Here is a 16,197-nt window from a genome sequence, read left to right as displayed (position 1 = left end):
ATGCCCCCCAAGCACTCCGAGAGAACTCGAGCACATCCAAGAAAAAAGGGCAAAACGTGCTCCAAGGTGTACAAGGTTGGTAGAAACGTGTCTAAAAAACTCTGCTGCTATAACTGCTGGCAAAAGAGCTTCCATCTCAATATCATCCACATATTAAAGTCTTGGCTCTCAGTACTTATGCAATAAACATAACAAACCATTTCTTAATTTTTGGTAACCTTTAACTTATCTTACCCTTAAAACCCTATGACACTCAGGTTTTGAATAAAATATTAAGCTAACAAAAGTGTAAGCATGATTTTAATAACTTTACAAAATGGGATACCCCAAGAAGAGTGAATACTTTCGCAGAGCACTGTATGTGTAATTACACAAGGTGCTTTTTATGACATCCCCACACAACTAGACATTTCCAATTATTTTCTGCAGGACCGCTTATGTCTACCACTTCTACAAGGGGAGAACTGGCACTGCAGACGCCCTTCTTCAACACCCTTCACCGTTGCCACACGCTGTACCTCCACGATGCGCCCTTACAGAAGAGTTTGCACCAGCTGCAGCAGTGGGGCTTCTCTCACCGACAACACTGGAGGAACATGGTCAATTTATATATTCCCCCCCCCGACACATTGAGTAAAAACAGACACCAGCTAATGATGCACACTACTACAGAATATGCGAAGCTTCATTCGGAAACCTTACCCAAACCTATGAAGGTAAAAACACACTCTTTAGCACAGATTTAAAATATCAAGAAGGAAGAACTGCCGTTCTTCTCTTAAATGGATTTATTCTCCAGTCTTTACTGCACATATCTTGTTTTGAAACAAGACGTGCTGTAGCACATCATATTGTGGTCACCATCTTACAAACTCAGTGATTACTGGATTAGCCATACTGTAAGCCCTAAGCTTACATTTCATTTCGTTAAAGATTGAGAACACCGGGGAACTTTTAGGCAAGTAATCAACTGAGGTGAGATATCTCTGTTACCGGATGGTTGAAAGTTTTTTCCACTTTTCATCCAAATAAGCTCTAAATGACTTCTTTCTACCTGTTAAACGTATCACAGTAGATTACGTGTTTAACATATCACAGTTCAACAGCTTCAGTTATTTTAAAAACTGGCAGGATTCGTGCTCTGGAGACCCTCATCAATAAGCTTTATACAATGTATTACATTCAGCCCTAATTACAGTATTGTATTTTTGCTGGGTTCTCTCAAGTGGTTCTTTGGAAATGGAAATTGCAACCTGCTTTTAACTTAACTCAGCTCTCTGTACCTGATTGTCTAAGACAGTGTCTATGAAGCTAAGGCCAAGATCATTAGATATAAAGTAATACAACAAATGCTGAATTTTCCTTAGCCATCATATCCAAGGCAACTTAACAAGCCTAAAGCCCCTCAATTTGTTAAACTAATCCTCTTCTTTCAACGTGTGACAGCTGCAGCACATTAAAGACTGACTTTGCTGCTAGCTACATATTCAACGGCAAAACAGTCTGCAACTCAGTCACATTCGGTTCTCCTAGAATCTGAATCATGTGTGCCATGTTTCACTTTGCTTCCAAACACACAGTAAAAGCTAGAAATGCTAACATCACTTTACACCTGACTTACTACCCAAGTTAATTTTCCTCTTCAGCACCTTGGTGCTGCGGGACTTCACGTTTAAACACCATGGTTTACTACTAGCCATCTTATTAATGGTCAGGTTACAGAAAGGTCCCTTTGTTAAGCATGAAATATGCACTCTTTAAATTGTAAAAGCATACGAAATGTTGATTTGATGAAACATTGCAATTCTCGCTGGGAAGTTAAAATTAAGCCTGTCCACCTCATACAAAGTCTTCGGCACAGCATCTCAAGCAGCAGCCCAAGACAGTGACGACCACCAGGATGGCTGGCCAGGTTTAATAATTCTCCTCCCATCATATCTTAGTACGGGGGCCAGCTGTGAAATCACTTCTGAACTTTGGAGGAATTAGTCTGAAGTTTGGAGAACTTCCTACAGATACTCGGAGCAGGTTGACTTGCTCTCTAACCCACTTCTAGTTTTGTCATCAGCAATATCAACCAACCCGTCATAAGACACACAAGAACATGCCATAGCACCCACTCAATCAAAACTTGCACTGAAGGCTGGAGCAGTCAGATGCACACTGACAAGAAGGGTCGTGACATTTCTTCAGGTAAGGGCCTGTCCAGTGGCTGCAGACCACAAGCTGCACCTGCATTTGTCTTGCAGTCCGTTTCCATGCTCTGGCTGTATAGGAACACAATTTACTGCTGGTTTGTGATGAAACACTGGTTTCCAAATGGTACTGTGACAGCCCCCTACAACGCGGCTGTGGTCACCTGTGGCTGCACATGAACAGAAGAACATCTTGTTCTGAACGCCTACAAATTACTGCTCCTAAAAACACCCCACTGAAGCGTTAATCCAACCCTTGCCAACACCACTTGCTCATACCATACTCCATATCTCTTCAGTGACGGTGCACTTCTCTCACTGCAGATGCAGTTACCTCTGATGGAATATACCGTACAACGTCATTCAGATATTCAAAATGGTGCATTTTAAATGAGAGCTCATGTGCAGAGATATCCACTCATACCTCGTGCTTCAAACCACAACAATTCCGTCTATTAAGTGCGTATTATTCCATTTGTCACTGTGCACGCCACGGATAAATTCAGTCAGATTTCTGGATATTTCTTGATCCAAGTAATCATAAACGTGTTCCCCCAGTAAGTGAAAAGATAATCATTTTTGAACATTTTTTTCAGCAACTCACTTTTCAGTGCATAAAAACTTTCGGTTTCACATTATGATACTAAAATGCCGGTTATGTTCTTTTTTTAATGAGAGCAACACTATAACACTTGGATAACAAGACTCATTTTATAATTATTTTGACATGATTGCTTTGTAATAAGATAAGTGTATTCGACTTCTCATGTTTTATTTACCATCACTCAATCAGATCAGAGCATGATAGTAACAAAAACCACACTGCTTTATTAATATTTACAAACTGTGCAGACTTTTTTAACTGAAAATCACCTATTGAAATTAACAAAAAAGCCAAGGACATGTTATATGCATATATAACATTTCTACTTTAGTTTCCTCAGTATCTTTTCATCATTTTGATTTTCATGTCAATGAGATGTCTACCCATTGCTCCAGTTAGATCGCATAACATGTAGTGCGTTGGGATACACAGTGAAACATGTCTGATGGATTATCTTAGTGTTTAGGCACAAACCTCATATTAACACACCATCCGCTACATCGCAGCATGGAAAACTGACATTCCATTTGGTATAAGAGTTATTGACATACTTCTGAAAATACGAATATTGACCAGCCAAAAAATGGGTCTATGATAAGATACGATCACTTTATTGGCCATATACAATTTCTTGTATTGGGAACTTGTCTTTTCGCATACCCAACTTGCTCTCCATGAGACACAGACGGAGAGAGAAGCTTGGGGTCAGAGCACAGGGTCAGCCATTGTTCAGCGCCCCTGGGCAGCTGGGGCTCAGGGGCCCAACGGAGTAGGATTCCTCTGCCGGTCGCAGGATTTGAACTGGCAACCTTCCAGCTACAGGCACAGATCCTTAGCCACAGAGCCACCACACCAGCCCTATGCTTCCCTTACTCACCATGGCTGGTAATTTTTTGTTGATTGCATTATGTTTCATATGCTTAATTTGTTCATGGCCATTAATGTAGAAAACAATTTCAATTTTCTCTTCACTGTAATAACGTAGTCACAGTCTTGCCAAGCAACTACTCATCAGAATTCAAGCTACAATGCTGAATTTCTAAGGCAAATAGACTAGTATATGAAACATATGATTCTTAAAAATAAAAGAATATGCAAGTGCTGCACATTTTTGGCATTTTAAAATGATCACTTCAAAGACATTTTGTTTCCTTTTTAATTAGAACAAAAACATTAAGAGCCTGCTTAATCAAATGTTTCAACACAAGTCTGAAAACAATGTTAGCCAACACCTTGGTTATCCACTCACCTGGAAGAAGGAAATTCCTCTGGATGAACTGCTGATTGGCACTGCAGGTTTTCTTCAATTTGAAAGCACATCTACATAGAGTCTAAGAATATTTTTCTAAGTGTAAAACTATTTGATCATCTCCAGATCCTTTTGTTTTTAAAATATACCTCTATATTTTAGCAAGAATGTTCCTAATGACATGACTCTTAAAAAACATCTGACTCTGTGACATGATTAAACTGTTATCGTTCCAGCTATTAAGGTAAATGCAAACAGTAATATGAATTCACGATGAGAACATTTTTCAGAATCAGAATAACCGTCATCTTCTTCTTTCTCTGGTGATTTCTTCAAAATCTGATGCAAATACCCTACTTCTACTAAAGCTCCTATCTGACATCCTGAGTTCTAAACGTTTCTCAGTTCTTAGTTACTGCTATAAGTAAATCCAAGAATACTTTAAAAAATAATAAAACTACAGTTACACACAATTAACAATAGTCGGGCACTGGAATTAATAGTTCAGAATAAAGTAAGGGTTTGTGGCTAAGCAAAGTTTCAGCATGGAATAAGAGGGAATAGATACATGGGTGTCTAATATGGCTTACTACATACCAGCACTTTATTCTCAGAAAATGCTTCAAGTTGAAGTTGAAAACATCCCTTTCTTTTAACTACATTAATTAAAATGCATTTAAGCCCACTATGAAAGAGCCATTTGTCAAAGCTATTTAAAACCTTGTCTCTGATATAATGAGATAGTCATATTTGAAGCTTCTAAGCAGCCTGCAGGAAAAAGATGAATCGTCTCATACATGGGTAGATCCCCTCTTAAACAATAATGAAAGCCTAGCAACAAAAAAAGTCAGTCTTAAAAGGCTGGAAGAAGGTTCAGAGAAAACATCTGATCAATAACGTTCAAGTAAGCAGCAGACCTTTTTCAGATAGGACTCATTAACTTCAAGAACCCTTAATAATATTGAATCATCTTTATTATTCTAGAAACGTAAATTTAGCAGTCTAATAGCATTACACCTGTGTTGGCTGTACTTGGACAACAAATTAACGGACAGATATACATTAGTGAATAGTGGAAACTAGTATATGGGAGATCATGAAATGCGAACACTTATATATTCAATGCTAAAAGCATTTTCAACTTTTTAGTAATATCTGAACTTTTAATCTTTATAAAGATCAGAAAACATGCAACCTTCAACACCTGGGCAAGATGAAAGTACATGAATGGAAAATGAGAATTAGTGTGTCACAATTCAGTGGCGCAAATGCAAAATGAAAGAATGTTTGTGTAAAATGTTAAATTCTGAATTGTGTACAAACACTGGCTCTTGAATAAGAGACCGTGCAGACTTGGATCAGTGCCTGCACATCAATGACAAACCCAAGAACTGGGAATGGGTGAAGTGGGGTGCTGTCAGTAAGACAGCATGCCAGGCTGTACTGTATAAAGTAACTACCAAAAGTGAGTAACAGTCAAATATTTCAACTGTTGTTCCTAACAAATACCCATTTATTCACAGAAATATAAGCAATGGTGCTAGGTTTAAACGTCACAAAGAGAGTAGCTAATGATTAAAATAAAAGCTAAAATGCTGAGGAAAATCAACACCGTCAATAAATTTCCTAACATACTAATCAAGCGGACAATGTCTCACAGGATCTTCATCCTTTACCCTCTCACTGGGTATGTCCCATACCTGAAAAGAGATATTTAATCCATGCAAGCAAAACAATAGACACCAGATACACTTCACTGTCACAGGGTTAGGCAGAACCATGCAACAAAGTATTTCATGCAGTCTTTACAGTGCCGATACCAGCATTCACCCATCTAACGGGGTGCAGCATTAGGCTTGACAAAATAATGCCAATGACAGATTTGCGGAACCTCTGTTTTCCTTTATGGGGCGTTTCTCTAGTGTTTTTAAATTTCTGGGGATAGTGGATGGGGCTTTTCTTTTTTCCCCAATTTAGTTCAGTAGGGGAAAGGCTTGCTTTTTTCATATCGGGCATGCATGGTCCCCATCAAACATTTGTAACTTTTTTCGTTTCTCCTCCCTTGGGTGTCTTTTTCAGTTTCCAAGGGAGACTGGGGAGGCATCCGCCACACCTCAGCATCGCCACCAAGTCCTCAACATGTGTTCCGTAAGTATCTGCCCACTCGCTGCACGTGCAAGCTCAAGACTACAGGACAGCAAGCTGCTTTCAAATGTATGTTCGGAAACAAGAGGCAATAGATGAAAGAAAAAACACAAACATCTTGCTTAATTGCAAAAGCAAGTTATCGGTAAATCACAAAACTACATGGAGAAGGAAAACCGATTCATACCTAAAAATTGTTCAATGTGCTATAAAAAGCCCCTGTAAATTAACAACTGTCGAATCCCTTTCCCCCCCAAGGCATTCCATATGGTTCCAAGTTCAGTATGAAGGGGACAGTTTTGTTCACAAAAGAAAGTCTACTCCATCTGTTGAGGAAACACATTTCTCACTACATGCTTGTCATGCATTCAGTGCATTTTTACATGTCTCTCTCCATTACCTCTGAGCCTGTACCTCTACAACTAGACCACTGAAAACCAATGAAGCTCTGGAGTGGCAGCAGTCTCTGGTCTAAGCATGAAGGTTTCAGACCGAATACATTCTTACCTTTTGATGTGTCCACTCCCCTTTTGGGACAAAGAACTTCTGCACCTCACCTGGCACAGTATTAAACTGTGGACTTGAAAAGGACTAAGAATCCAACAACCATTTGGCTACCCACTGTCCTTGTCACGTTCTAAATGCATTTTTTTTAAAAATTAAAGCCCAAGTAATAAGGGCCCGGGGGGGTATTTTGATAGACTGGTGTAGTAAAAACTAGTGTTTGCCTTTATAAAGCAAACAAAAATAGGTCAGTAATTGCAACAGCACTGGTAATTTATCATTTAAGAAAAAAGGCAAAACGTTGTAATAAAACAAAACTTTGTTTTGAGTAAACTGGTACGCTATTTTATCGGTGATGAATAAAATAGTGCCATTAAAATTATGATGAGAAACACTGAATGCACAGCATGGTTTTTTTTCTCAAGTACACACTTGGCACATAAAGGCTTACTTTCATCATGTGTACTAGGAATCTGCTGTTGTCAATTGTCACTGAGAACGTCATGTGCAGAACTCATTTAAGAAATAAACACTTCTGGTGAAATCACATCTCCAGACTGATAACGGGTATAGCACCGCTGCTCTTTATTGAGGTCCCAAGAGAGCAGGCTTTCAGCAATGCTGTTCAAGAACATGTGCATCACAATATACTTGATGTTATAACCTGTGGTTACTTTCAGGCAAATCGGAACACTGAAACATGAACTTACGTAGCATTTTCGTCTTCCATTTCAGTGGGAGTGAATATGTGGAGCATGTGGGATCAAACTTTGACATGGGCTTGTTCTCCTCACCTCTGCTACACTCTTGCATAATACTTACAAGAACCTGACAGAACAGTCAAAGCAAGAGGGTGGAGAAGAATTAGATCTAAGGGAATCCGCTGGTAATTTTTCCAAAATGTTCAAAACATTTTACCTAAATTATGAAAAATAATTTTAATATAGCACGAAAAGGTTTTCAAATAAAAACCTGACTTGTTACTGTACAATGATGAACAATAAGCATTATAAACTGAAACAAATAAACTGTGGTTTGTAACTTTTGTAAGTTGTTTTGAACAAATTACACTGATATTAAGTTTCTCTGCACTTCATTAGAAGTTATCTTGCAGAATACAAAAGATGAACAAAAATAGCTGCATAAAAATCAGTCCTTGTGTGTTTAATTACTAAAGCAACTCAAACAACTGACCTAAAATACTGTGGTCTTACAACATTCTAGTTTAGTCATCTTTAATCTGAAACTGGATACCGGATTTAAGTCTTCATGTTCCCTTTGTATCTTAGGCTCCTAACCTTAGCAGTACAGTCATCTAGCTAATAAAACCTGCTTTTGTAGGATACAATGGGAACGAGGAATAATAAAAATAACTTGTAACTTATTCCGGTGGCTGTTTTGGGATAACGTCTAAGGTTTTGTTTGCTTCAACACCATCTGCTTCCAAATGTCAATCCGGTGATTTCGAAACGCATAAACACATAAAATAATCACAGAGGTTGTCTTAATTGGTATTTTCTCTTTTTATAAAACTATATGTACTAGTAAAGAAAGCTCCAATATCACATCCACTCACTGTGTTGGCCCTCAGGAAATTGGAAGCAGTGGATATGATGCAACACAAAAACCACATTTTGTAGGACACAATGGTCAAGTGAAAAAACGTCTAATACACTTCAAAATGCATAATTAATATTAATTGCTACAACCTTAACATTATTAATTAAATATGGATTTGTATTTTAGAGGGGAAAATCATTAAAACGTGTAATGCACATGGTGTGAGTAGGTCCAAGAACAGTGCTGTCTGCGAGGTTTGTAACAACCTAATCCATTCATGGAAATTAGTTTTAGTTTTCAACACATCCTTGTTTAATCAAAATTGCTCTTTTCGTAAACGAAAAAGTTTAAGGGTTACCAATTCATTGCTTTTTGAGACGTAATGGCAAAGTAGGGAAAAAACGGGTTATGTTTAAAAAATAAATGAACCCCCAGTTTATGCAGCAAAAATAAGAATTAGAGCCAGGTGATTAGCAATTGGGCGATATATAAACAAGGACTGAGTTTGAGCAGCCCTGTCCCATATATTGGTCACTTTGTGAGTCTGGTCATCATACAATTAGCAGAAACATGCCATGATAAAAGATTTCAGAGGACATCAGAAAAGGAGCTGATGTGCTGCAGTCTAGAGAGGATTACAACACCATTTCTCAATCTTTGAGGTACCATCCGTCCGCTGTCAAGAGTCTGCAAACAGGAAATATTCAAGACCACACCGACTCTGCCCAGGGTCCTTCCATCCTGCCAGGATCTCTCCAGACGCACAGCAGACAAGCATTTCAGAAATCACTAGGAGCCCCAGAGTAAGCCTAGGTCTAAGGATCTGCGTGCCTCTCTTGCGGAGGCTAATGTTCGTGATCGTGCCTCAGACATTAGAAACTGATGTAGAGACAGAATGGGAATGATGATCGTGGGAGGATATTAAATCTGCCCATCTCAAATTCACCAAAAGAGCACTGGACAAGTTTCCAAGGCGACTGGAAGAATGTTCTCTGGACAGACGAGACAAACGTTGACCTTTCTGGCCAAACTGCCTTGCAACTGAGGAACCTCATGAGCGTCAAGCATGGTGGCGGGAGTATCGCTGTTTGGGTCAGCTGTGCCAAGAGTAATAGAAACCATGTTTCCTGTAATTATCAGTCTCTTTGGAGTTGGAGTCACTGCTGCTCAAGAAGGTGCCACAAACCTTGGAATTCAATGAATATGCATGCAAGTCCTAATGAGGATATTTATTTTTGGACCATTCTGTTAAATCTAAATATATCTTACGTCAATGTGTTGTTTAATCAGGTTATATTATTTTTCTAAGACTTTAATGAAGATCTAAATACATTTTAGGTCAAAAATAAATGAAAGTATGGAACAAAATAGATGCTTTGTTGACTTCTGTGAGGTTTAGCAAATTCTGTTTTGTCCAAAGCTGCAGCTGCATATTCCTTTAGGCCCTTGCAATTAGCAGGGTCATTGATATGAACGTTTTCTTTCCGTAACATTAGCCCTAAAAAACCCTTTCATAGTATAAGAGACTACATCTGCCATCACAGAAACCAGCTAAGTGAAAAATTCAAAGAGACTACAGGTCAGTGAGATGTTGGTTGTGACGTCTTCAGGACTAAAGATCTGCACCATGGGCTCTCCCTAACAGCAGTGCTATCGCAACAGTTTAGGCTGAATCAAAAGCCTTTAAAAATACAGCTATTGAGTGCTATTGTGACTCATTAGAGCATTCATTTTGACAGTTTCGCATTTTTTAACGCACATGAACTCTAAATGTTAGGTAATGCTAATTTGTGCTTTGGAAGACTGATCAGAAAATTTGAAGGAAGCATAAAAAGCACCTAATTAAAATTCAAAAACTAAGCAACAACAAGGGGGTAGACGGCTTTTGTGAAAAGAAAAACATTACTGAAGTGATTGTGCAATCCTGCATGCAGTTTCTTACAAAGCAACTCACTTTGAAATTTACTCCATAGAAAAACTTCAAAACTGCCAGTATGATAATTCCACCACGACATACTTCAAGCAGCTTTTAAGGGCCTGGCAACTAAAAAAATTCCAAATCTGGGGTTTAATGTAGATAAAAACCCAGGAACTGGTGCAAACTAGTATTATTGCCCAATCGTATTTCAACAAATACTGGCATTGTTCAATTTAATATTAGCACAAAGCATTTAAAATCCCAAGCGGAGTTCATTTAATTAACGCAGAACAAAAATGAAGCTGAGTAACACAGACGAACGTACAGCATACTAAATTATGACAGTAGTTCATCAGTATTAAAAGGGAGAAGGTAGGACTGCTAAAATTATCACAGTAAAAAATTATGACCTAGTTCAGCAAATGCTAATGCTGAAGTGATCTGTGATTTGAACAAATCTGTGCTTCAAGAAACTTCAAATGCGTGTGCATGGAGTAAGTTTTCATATGGTACGTACTTTATATACAAGCACCCCAAACCACACAAATCTGGGGGTACTGGAGGAAAGGCCATCTAACGCCTCAGTTCCAATACATACTACAGTCAACCCAAGTCACACATGAAACCCAAGACTAAACACTGGGAATCAGCACCTTTCAGAACGAATCAAGGTCTTTACATTAAAATATAATTGCATGACGAGCAATGTAATTGAGTTTTCTATGATTTTGTGTTTAGAGGAAAAAAAACTTTCATACTATGCAAACTGACCGTTTGCAATGTCCTTATTAGATGTGGACATTATAAATGTTTTTTTTTAACTTTCAAGCCTTTAAAATAAGCATTTGGTTATAACACATTTGGTTATTTATTTTGCACTGAGGCTTGCATTACTTATTTTATTCTCGACCCCATTTCCATTCCAGTTCAAATGACACTAAGACACATGGGATATAAATACGATTTTTTTTTAAAAAAAGTTTTAAACCTTAATATTATATTGTGGGTCTGTGAAGCCTATGGTTCGCAATCGAGGTATTGTGCTTGTTTAAATTCATAACTTCATTAGTAAAAACTGGTTTTCACTTTCACCACCTCACTTTCAAAAAATAATCTGATAGCTACAATTAAACATCGGGCATTGCAGATAGTCATTTCTAAAGAATACCTCAAACAGTTTAGTATGATGACTAAAAGCTTTTGTCATCTGCAGCAAAGGTGTTTTATCCTCAACTAAAAGCTTCACAAAAGCATAAAAATCACCTTTTAAAAACATCATGAACTGATTGATTTTGGACACAGGCATACTGTTGTTTGCAGCCTAAGTAGCTGTGACTAAGCCGCATCAATACATACTAGACATGCTTTTACAATGTCCACAAGGGAAGTGCCTACTATCTTCTGTTTTCCTGGGTGAAAGGTCTTGCTGTGGTCTCTCAATATACTGTATCCATTAACTCATGTACTGTACATACTTAACTCATTGAAAATGGCCTTACAAGACCATTAAAATCTCTAAGCAGACCTCTGATTTTCATGAAACTGATTACAGATAAGTTACAGATAACTTAAGTATAATGGACACATTTAAAATGTAAATGAACAAAACAATGAAATTGAATACAAAAAGCAGAAAAGGGTTATTTGAAATAATCAAAACCTTTGCTTCAGGACTGATCTTTATATCCTCACAGATGACTACAAAATGGAGATTAAGACAACTACAATTATGAAAATGGAAAGTGCACACACAATATTAATTTCAGTTAGTAATATCTTTCCTAATTCTCAACCACACACATTAAAGAGCATCTTGTGTGTATTTTGAATGCCACTGTACTTCACCCATTAATTTAGGCCTAGTGTAACCATTTATGATACTTATTTTTCATCGTAATAAGGATAAGCAAGTAACATATGGCACAGAGACAGGGTCTTATTTTCCAGTTAACAGGTTTTACATATTATAACATTTGCAAAAATGCATTATCTGATTGGAAGTATATTTTTTGACATTCTGCTGCTCCTAATTCATGTATAAGCCGATACCCTATAACAAATCTTAATATTTTGGAGAAAAAGATTCTTTGAAAGCAAGTTTCAAAACCATACCAATACAATTTCAACAGGAAAAAATACTTAGATAAAGGAAAATAAAGGTTTTGAGATCAAATGAGATGAATATTCTGTTGAAATGGCATTACATTCTAAGCTTTTATTTAGTGTGGGGAATATAATCACTTAGTTAAAAAAATAATTCATTTAAAAATTACTCTATTGAATTGAGATATTCACTAATGAGGTACTTAATTGTTGACTCCGTCATGCTGGGATATTGTAATAAACATGGATATTCAAGGATATTTGAAAATAGTACTGTAACCCTAACTTTGTTACAGGAGACACCCACACTGTTATATAGGACCTACTTATCTTTACTGAAGGAATACACACGTTACAATTAACAAAAACAATTGTAGCCAACCCTCAGTTTTACATAAAATCCATAATACAGAATTAAAAGTATGTTTTTTTCTTCCCACTGTCAAGTAACCACAGTGAGTTCCACTTGCCGCAGATACTTAAAAAGTACACAGGATGCACAATTATGTAGAAAACATTTATTTCCTTGATTACCAAGAGATTTTCCTTGGTGCCATTATTATTGAAAAAGGTTTGAAAATGACCATGGTTTGAGAGGATAACTGATTTAGATGCTCACCTTGTGTCAGTGCTTCACAGGTATTTAGTTTAGGTTACACCAGGGATCCATCAACACTACTAGAAAGATCATCTTAAGATAAAAGATGAAAAAATTAAAATCATTCAGCTTTGAATGAATAGAATTACAAAATGCCAGGAGGAAGGACAGTTGTATATTTTTTCCAATCCTCTTCCCAGTGTACAAGCAAAGCCATTTTCAAAGGAAAAACACACCAAAGTGCCAAAAATAATTTTTAGTTACAAGCACGTAGAAGGCTTTATGTATCAAATACTTCCCAGTAGTATGGATGATACCAAACTGCAATCTATATGAGATAACGATACTGAGTTTCATTAACATTTTCAAGTACAACTGCAGACAACTAGTGTTTCAAATTATTTTATTGTTAAAGTATTGCTAGAACAAAACGTTGACCGAAAAGAAAAACAAAACTGTCCACAGATAAAGTACTGATGCCCTAGAAGAAATAAATGCATGCATTTTACATTGAAAACACTAACTACAGAAAAGTACCAATGCAGCTTTTGATTAGGATCAAAACTAAATCAAAATAAAAAAATACATATCACAAAGTAAAGAAACATCCCGGTCACATGGGGCTGAAAATGATGAAAGCAGTCCAGAGCTATATCCATGGCTTTAAGTTAAAATAAAGGATTTCATTTGTGAAAATAACTGTCACTTTCCTCACAATTTTTAGGACTTCAGTAACTCTAAAAGATCTTCACCTCAGCCAAAGGCAGCTGTGGATCTTCAGCAAATGATTAGATTTCAATATAATGGAAGTCTAAAAGTCTTGCCAAGTTTTTTTTGTTTGTTTCCTCCATTTCCGGTAAAACTGCACAAGATACAGCAAAATCATGTCCACATTCATCACTTGCCAATAGAAATATTTGTGCTGCTACACCGCAGGAGTCATGATACCTACAAATTAGGCAGCAAATTACACTGACAACAAATGCTAAAACTATCTGCAAAATAAAAAGAGTAACATTGAGCGGACGTCGAAGGAGTATCTACTCTCCGTAGAAAAGTTGGAATGCACGTTAAGAGCTCGGAAAGCTCAGTATCTACGACGCTTGTTAGGTCCATCAAAGTTGCCCCCTTGGTTCCCCCGACCAAAGCCCCCAGGCCCGCCCCCCACAGCCCCAGCACCAACCATCGGTGCCTGCTGAGCTTCAACACCAGGCCTGCTGACCATCGGGGAGCCCATGGGCGGGGGGCCGCCTTGCGGGAACCTATCATTGCGCTACAGCGCGTTCGGTTAGAGTACGAACATGCAGTCCGTCGATGGATGCCACGACAGCCAGGAAAATAATGGGATTAAAAACATTCCAATATTCCAAGTGTTGCCGTCAGGAAGGTCAGCAGACAGTCCGAGCAGTACCAGGAACAAACAATGAGAAGGAAGAGAGGAGTCATTTCATTAGTTATTTAGATTTTTAAATCGCTGATCAATGAGAGCTTGTAAACTTCACTGTTAAAAAGCTTTACCCTGACAAGTCCTGTGCACTCAAAATCTAAACTGCTACAGCCAACTATAGATTATTAAAAAAAATAAAGGTGGAGAAAAGGCGTTAGAAGGGCAGAGTCTCCAGGCTCATTTCGGACATTATGATATCCATATACTCTAAATCTTTAGCATAATGCATTAAAGCACAAGATAAAAGTGTCTGAACTTTCAGACTGCAGCTTCATATTTTCATATCAATAACCACTACAGAAGTGACAGTTCAGCCTATGGAAGAAACGTACTTTTAACCATTAAAGCCACCTTGAGCATTATTATATCAGCCTCTCTGATGCCTTTTACCACCAGTCTATGATGAACATTTCTAATCACTATTTAGATTTTATAGGCCATATGAAATAATACCCCAGTAATACTTGATAAGAATATTATACATTAAAATTGTTACAAGACTATACAGCAGTACAGACTAAATGCAAGATAAAAAAAAATGCCTGAAGAGATTAAAACTGAGAAAGGCCGAACTTCCAAGACCATAAATGTTTAAGTGTGAATGAATATTTTGCTGGATACAGCTTTACTGAACTCTTAAGTAATTAAGAATACAGAACACCGCACATATGAAGCATATTTATGTGCTGCTTGTGCAAAAAAACAAGGGCTAAAAATGGGTAAACCTGGCTTAAAGCCACAGGATCACTGAGCATTTTTACTTGCCCTTTATTTGAGTTTAAATCATCGCTAGATCGGACACTAGCTTTGGCTGTATAAATGTCTTATGAAGACATAAGGTTAAGAGAACGCATTCCAACGAAATAAGGCAACAGAATGGCAAACATGTTCTTACAAGCTTTAGTAAAAAGAATCTAACAATAAAAAAGATAAAAGAAATATGCCATTCTTCCAAAGAAAAAACTCAAATTAAAAACCTATAGAACTGGATTATAGTCTTCAAGAAATGTTTTACATCTAAGTAACTGGCAATAAATTATTAATTTTGAAGATGTACATGGTGAGTCTATGCAAGTAAAATCATATTCCTGCTTGAGAACTTGTGCCAACCATGTGCAGCTGAAACCTACGGTTCTTCTGTACTGCCTAAAGCCTAGTGGTGTCTATTTCGCAGCTGTTAAAGCAACTCTATTATGAAGATACAGTACATAAAAGTAGTTATTTTTTGAAGACTCCAAATGTGTATAAATATTTTGAAGTTCCCTAAAGTATATGAACAAGAAATCAGGGCAACTACAAGTTACAGGTGATTTCCGATTTTTAAAATGACACCCTTCACAAATGTAATTTTGTGTTATTTCTGTATATAAATTTCTTCTCACACAGTAAAACACTGGGGATCTCGCAATAGCAACACATTATCATATGATGGACTCTTGACAGGTTGGCTTGCTGGTGAAATGCACAGATGGTCCTCATTTGCCTCTTATGGGAGAGGGGTGCTATTGGTAAAACTAACAACAGGCAAATAAAAGCCTGGCGAGTAAAACGTTAAATAGACTGTTATAGATTGATGCATATAAGCCTAATCCACTTCTGAAATACATGGCAAACTTAAGAAGGGATCAGCTGAGTAAATGCAATAAGATGGTGACTTTAAAAATCAATGTCAAAAATGAACAATAAAATAACAATAACGCTAAAAATTGTTTTAATGCTACAAGTTTGGATGATAGGAGGTATGCTGAGCACACCAGGATACAGAATTACTGAAGAATATACAGAAATGCTGTATTCAAGCTTAAAGGCTTTAAAATGCCAAAGATCAGCTGTGATGGCATCCATTATCTCCAGGGCCGCGCCAGTCCTCCGAA

General features: G+C 37.4%; 1 protein-coding gene across 5 annotated transcripts in view; it reads right to left on the bottom strand.

The window, feature by feature from the left end:
- The window catches only part of pspc1 (paraspeckle component 1), a 51,762-nt gene that overhangs the window by 8,792 nt on the left and 26,773 nt on the right, over nt 1-16,197 (bottom strand). For 2 of the 5 annotated variants that reach the window (XM_088912647.1, XM_088912648.1), the window contains exon 9: nt 13,265-14,149. The exons of the other annotated variants lie outside the window; for them this stretch is intronic. In XM_088912647.1, the coding sequence (XP_088768773.1) occupies nt 13,964-14,149 (186 nt within the window). In that variant the 3' untranslated portion in view covers nt 13,265-13,963. Of the gene's footprint in view, nt 1-13,264; nt 14,150-16,197 lie in introns of those variants that run through there. 5 annotated transcript variants of the gene reach the window in all.

The sequence above is a fragment of the Atractosteus spatula genome, chromosome 4 (assembly GCF_055471065.1).
Source record: "Atractosteus spatula isolate fAtrSpa1 chromosome 4, fAtrSpa1.hap1, whole genome shotgun sequence".
Classification (NCBI taxonomy): domain Eukaryota; kingdom Metazoa; phylum Chordata; class Actinopteri; order Semionotiformes; family Lepisosteidae; genus Atractosteus; species Atractosteus spatula.
This window is presented reverse-complemented; position numbering and strand designations above follow the sequence as displayed.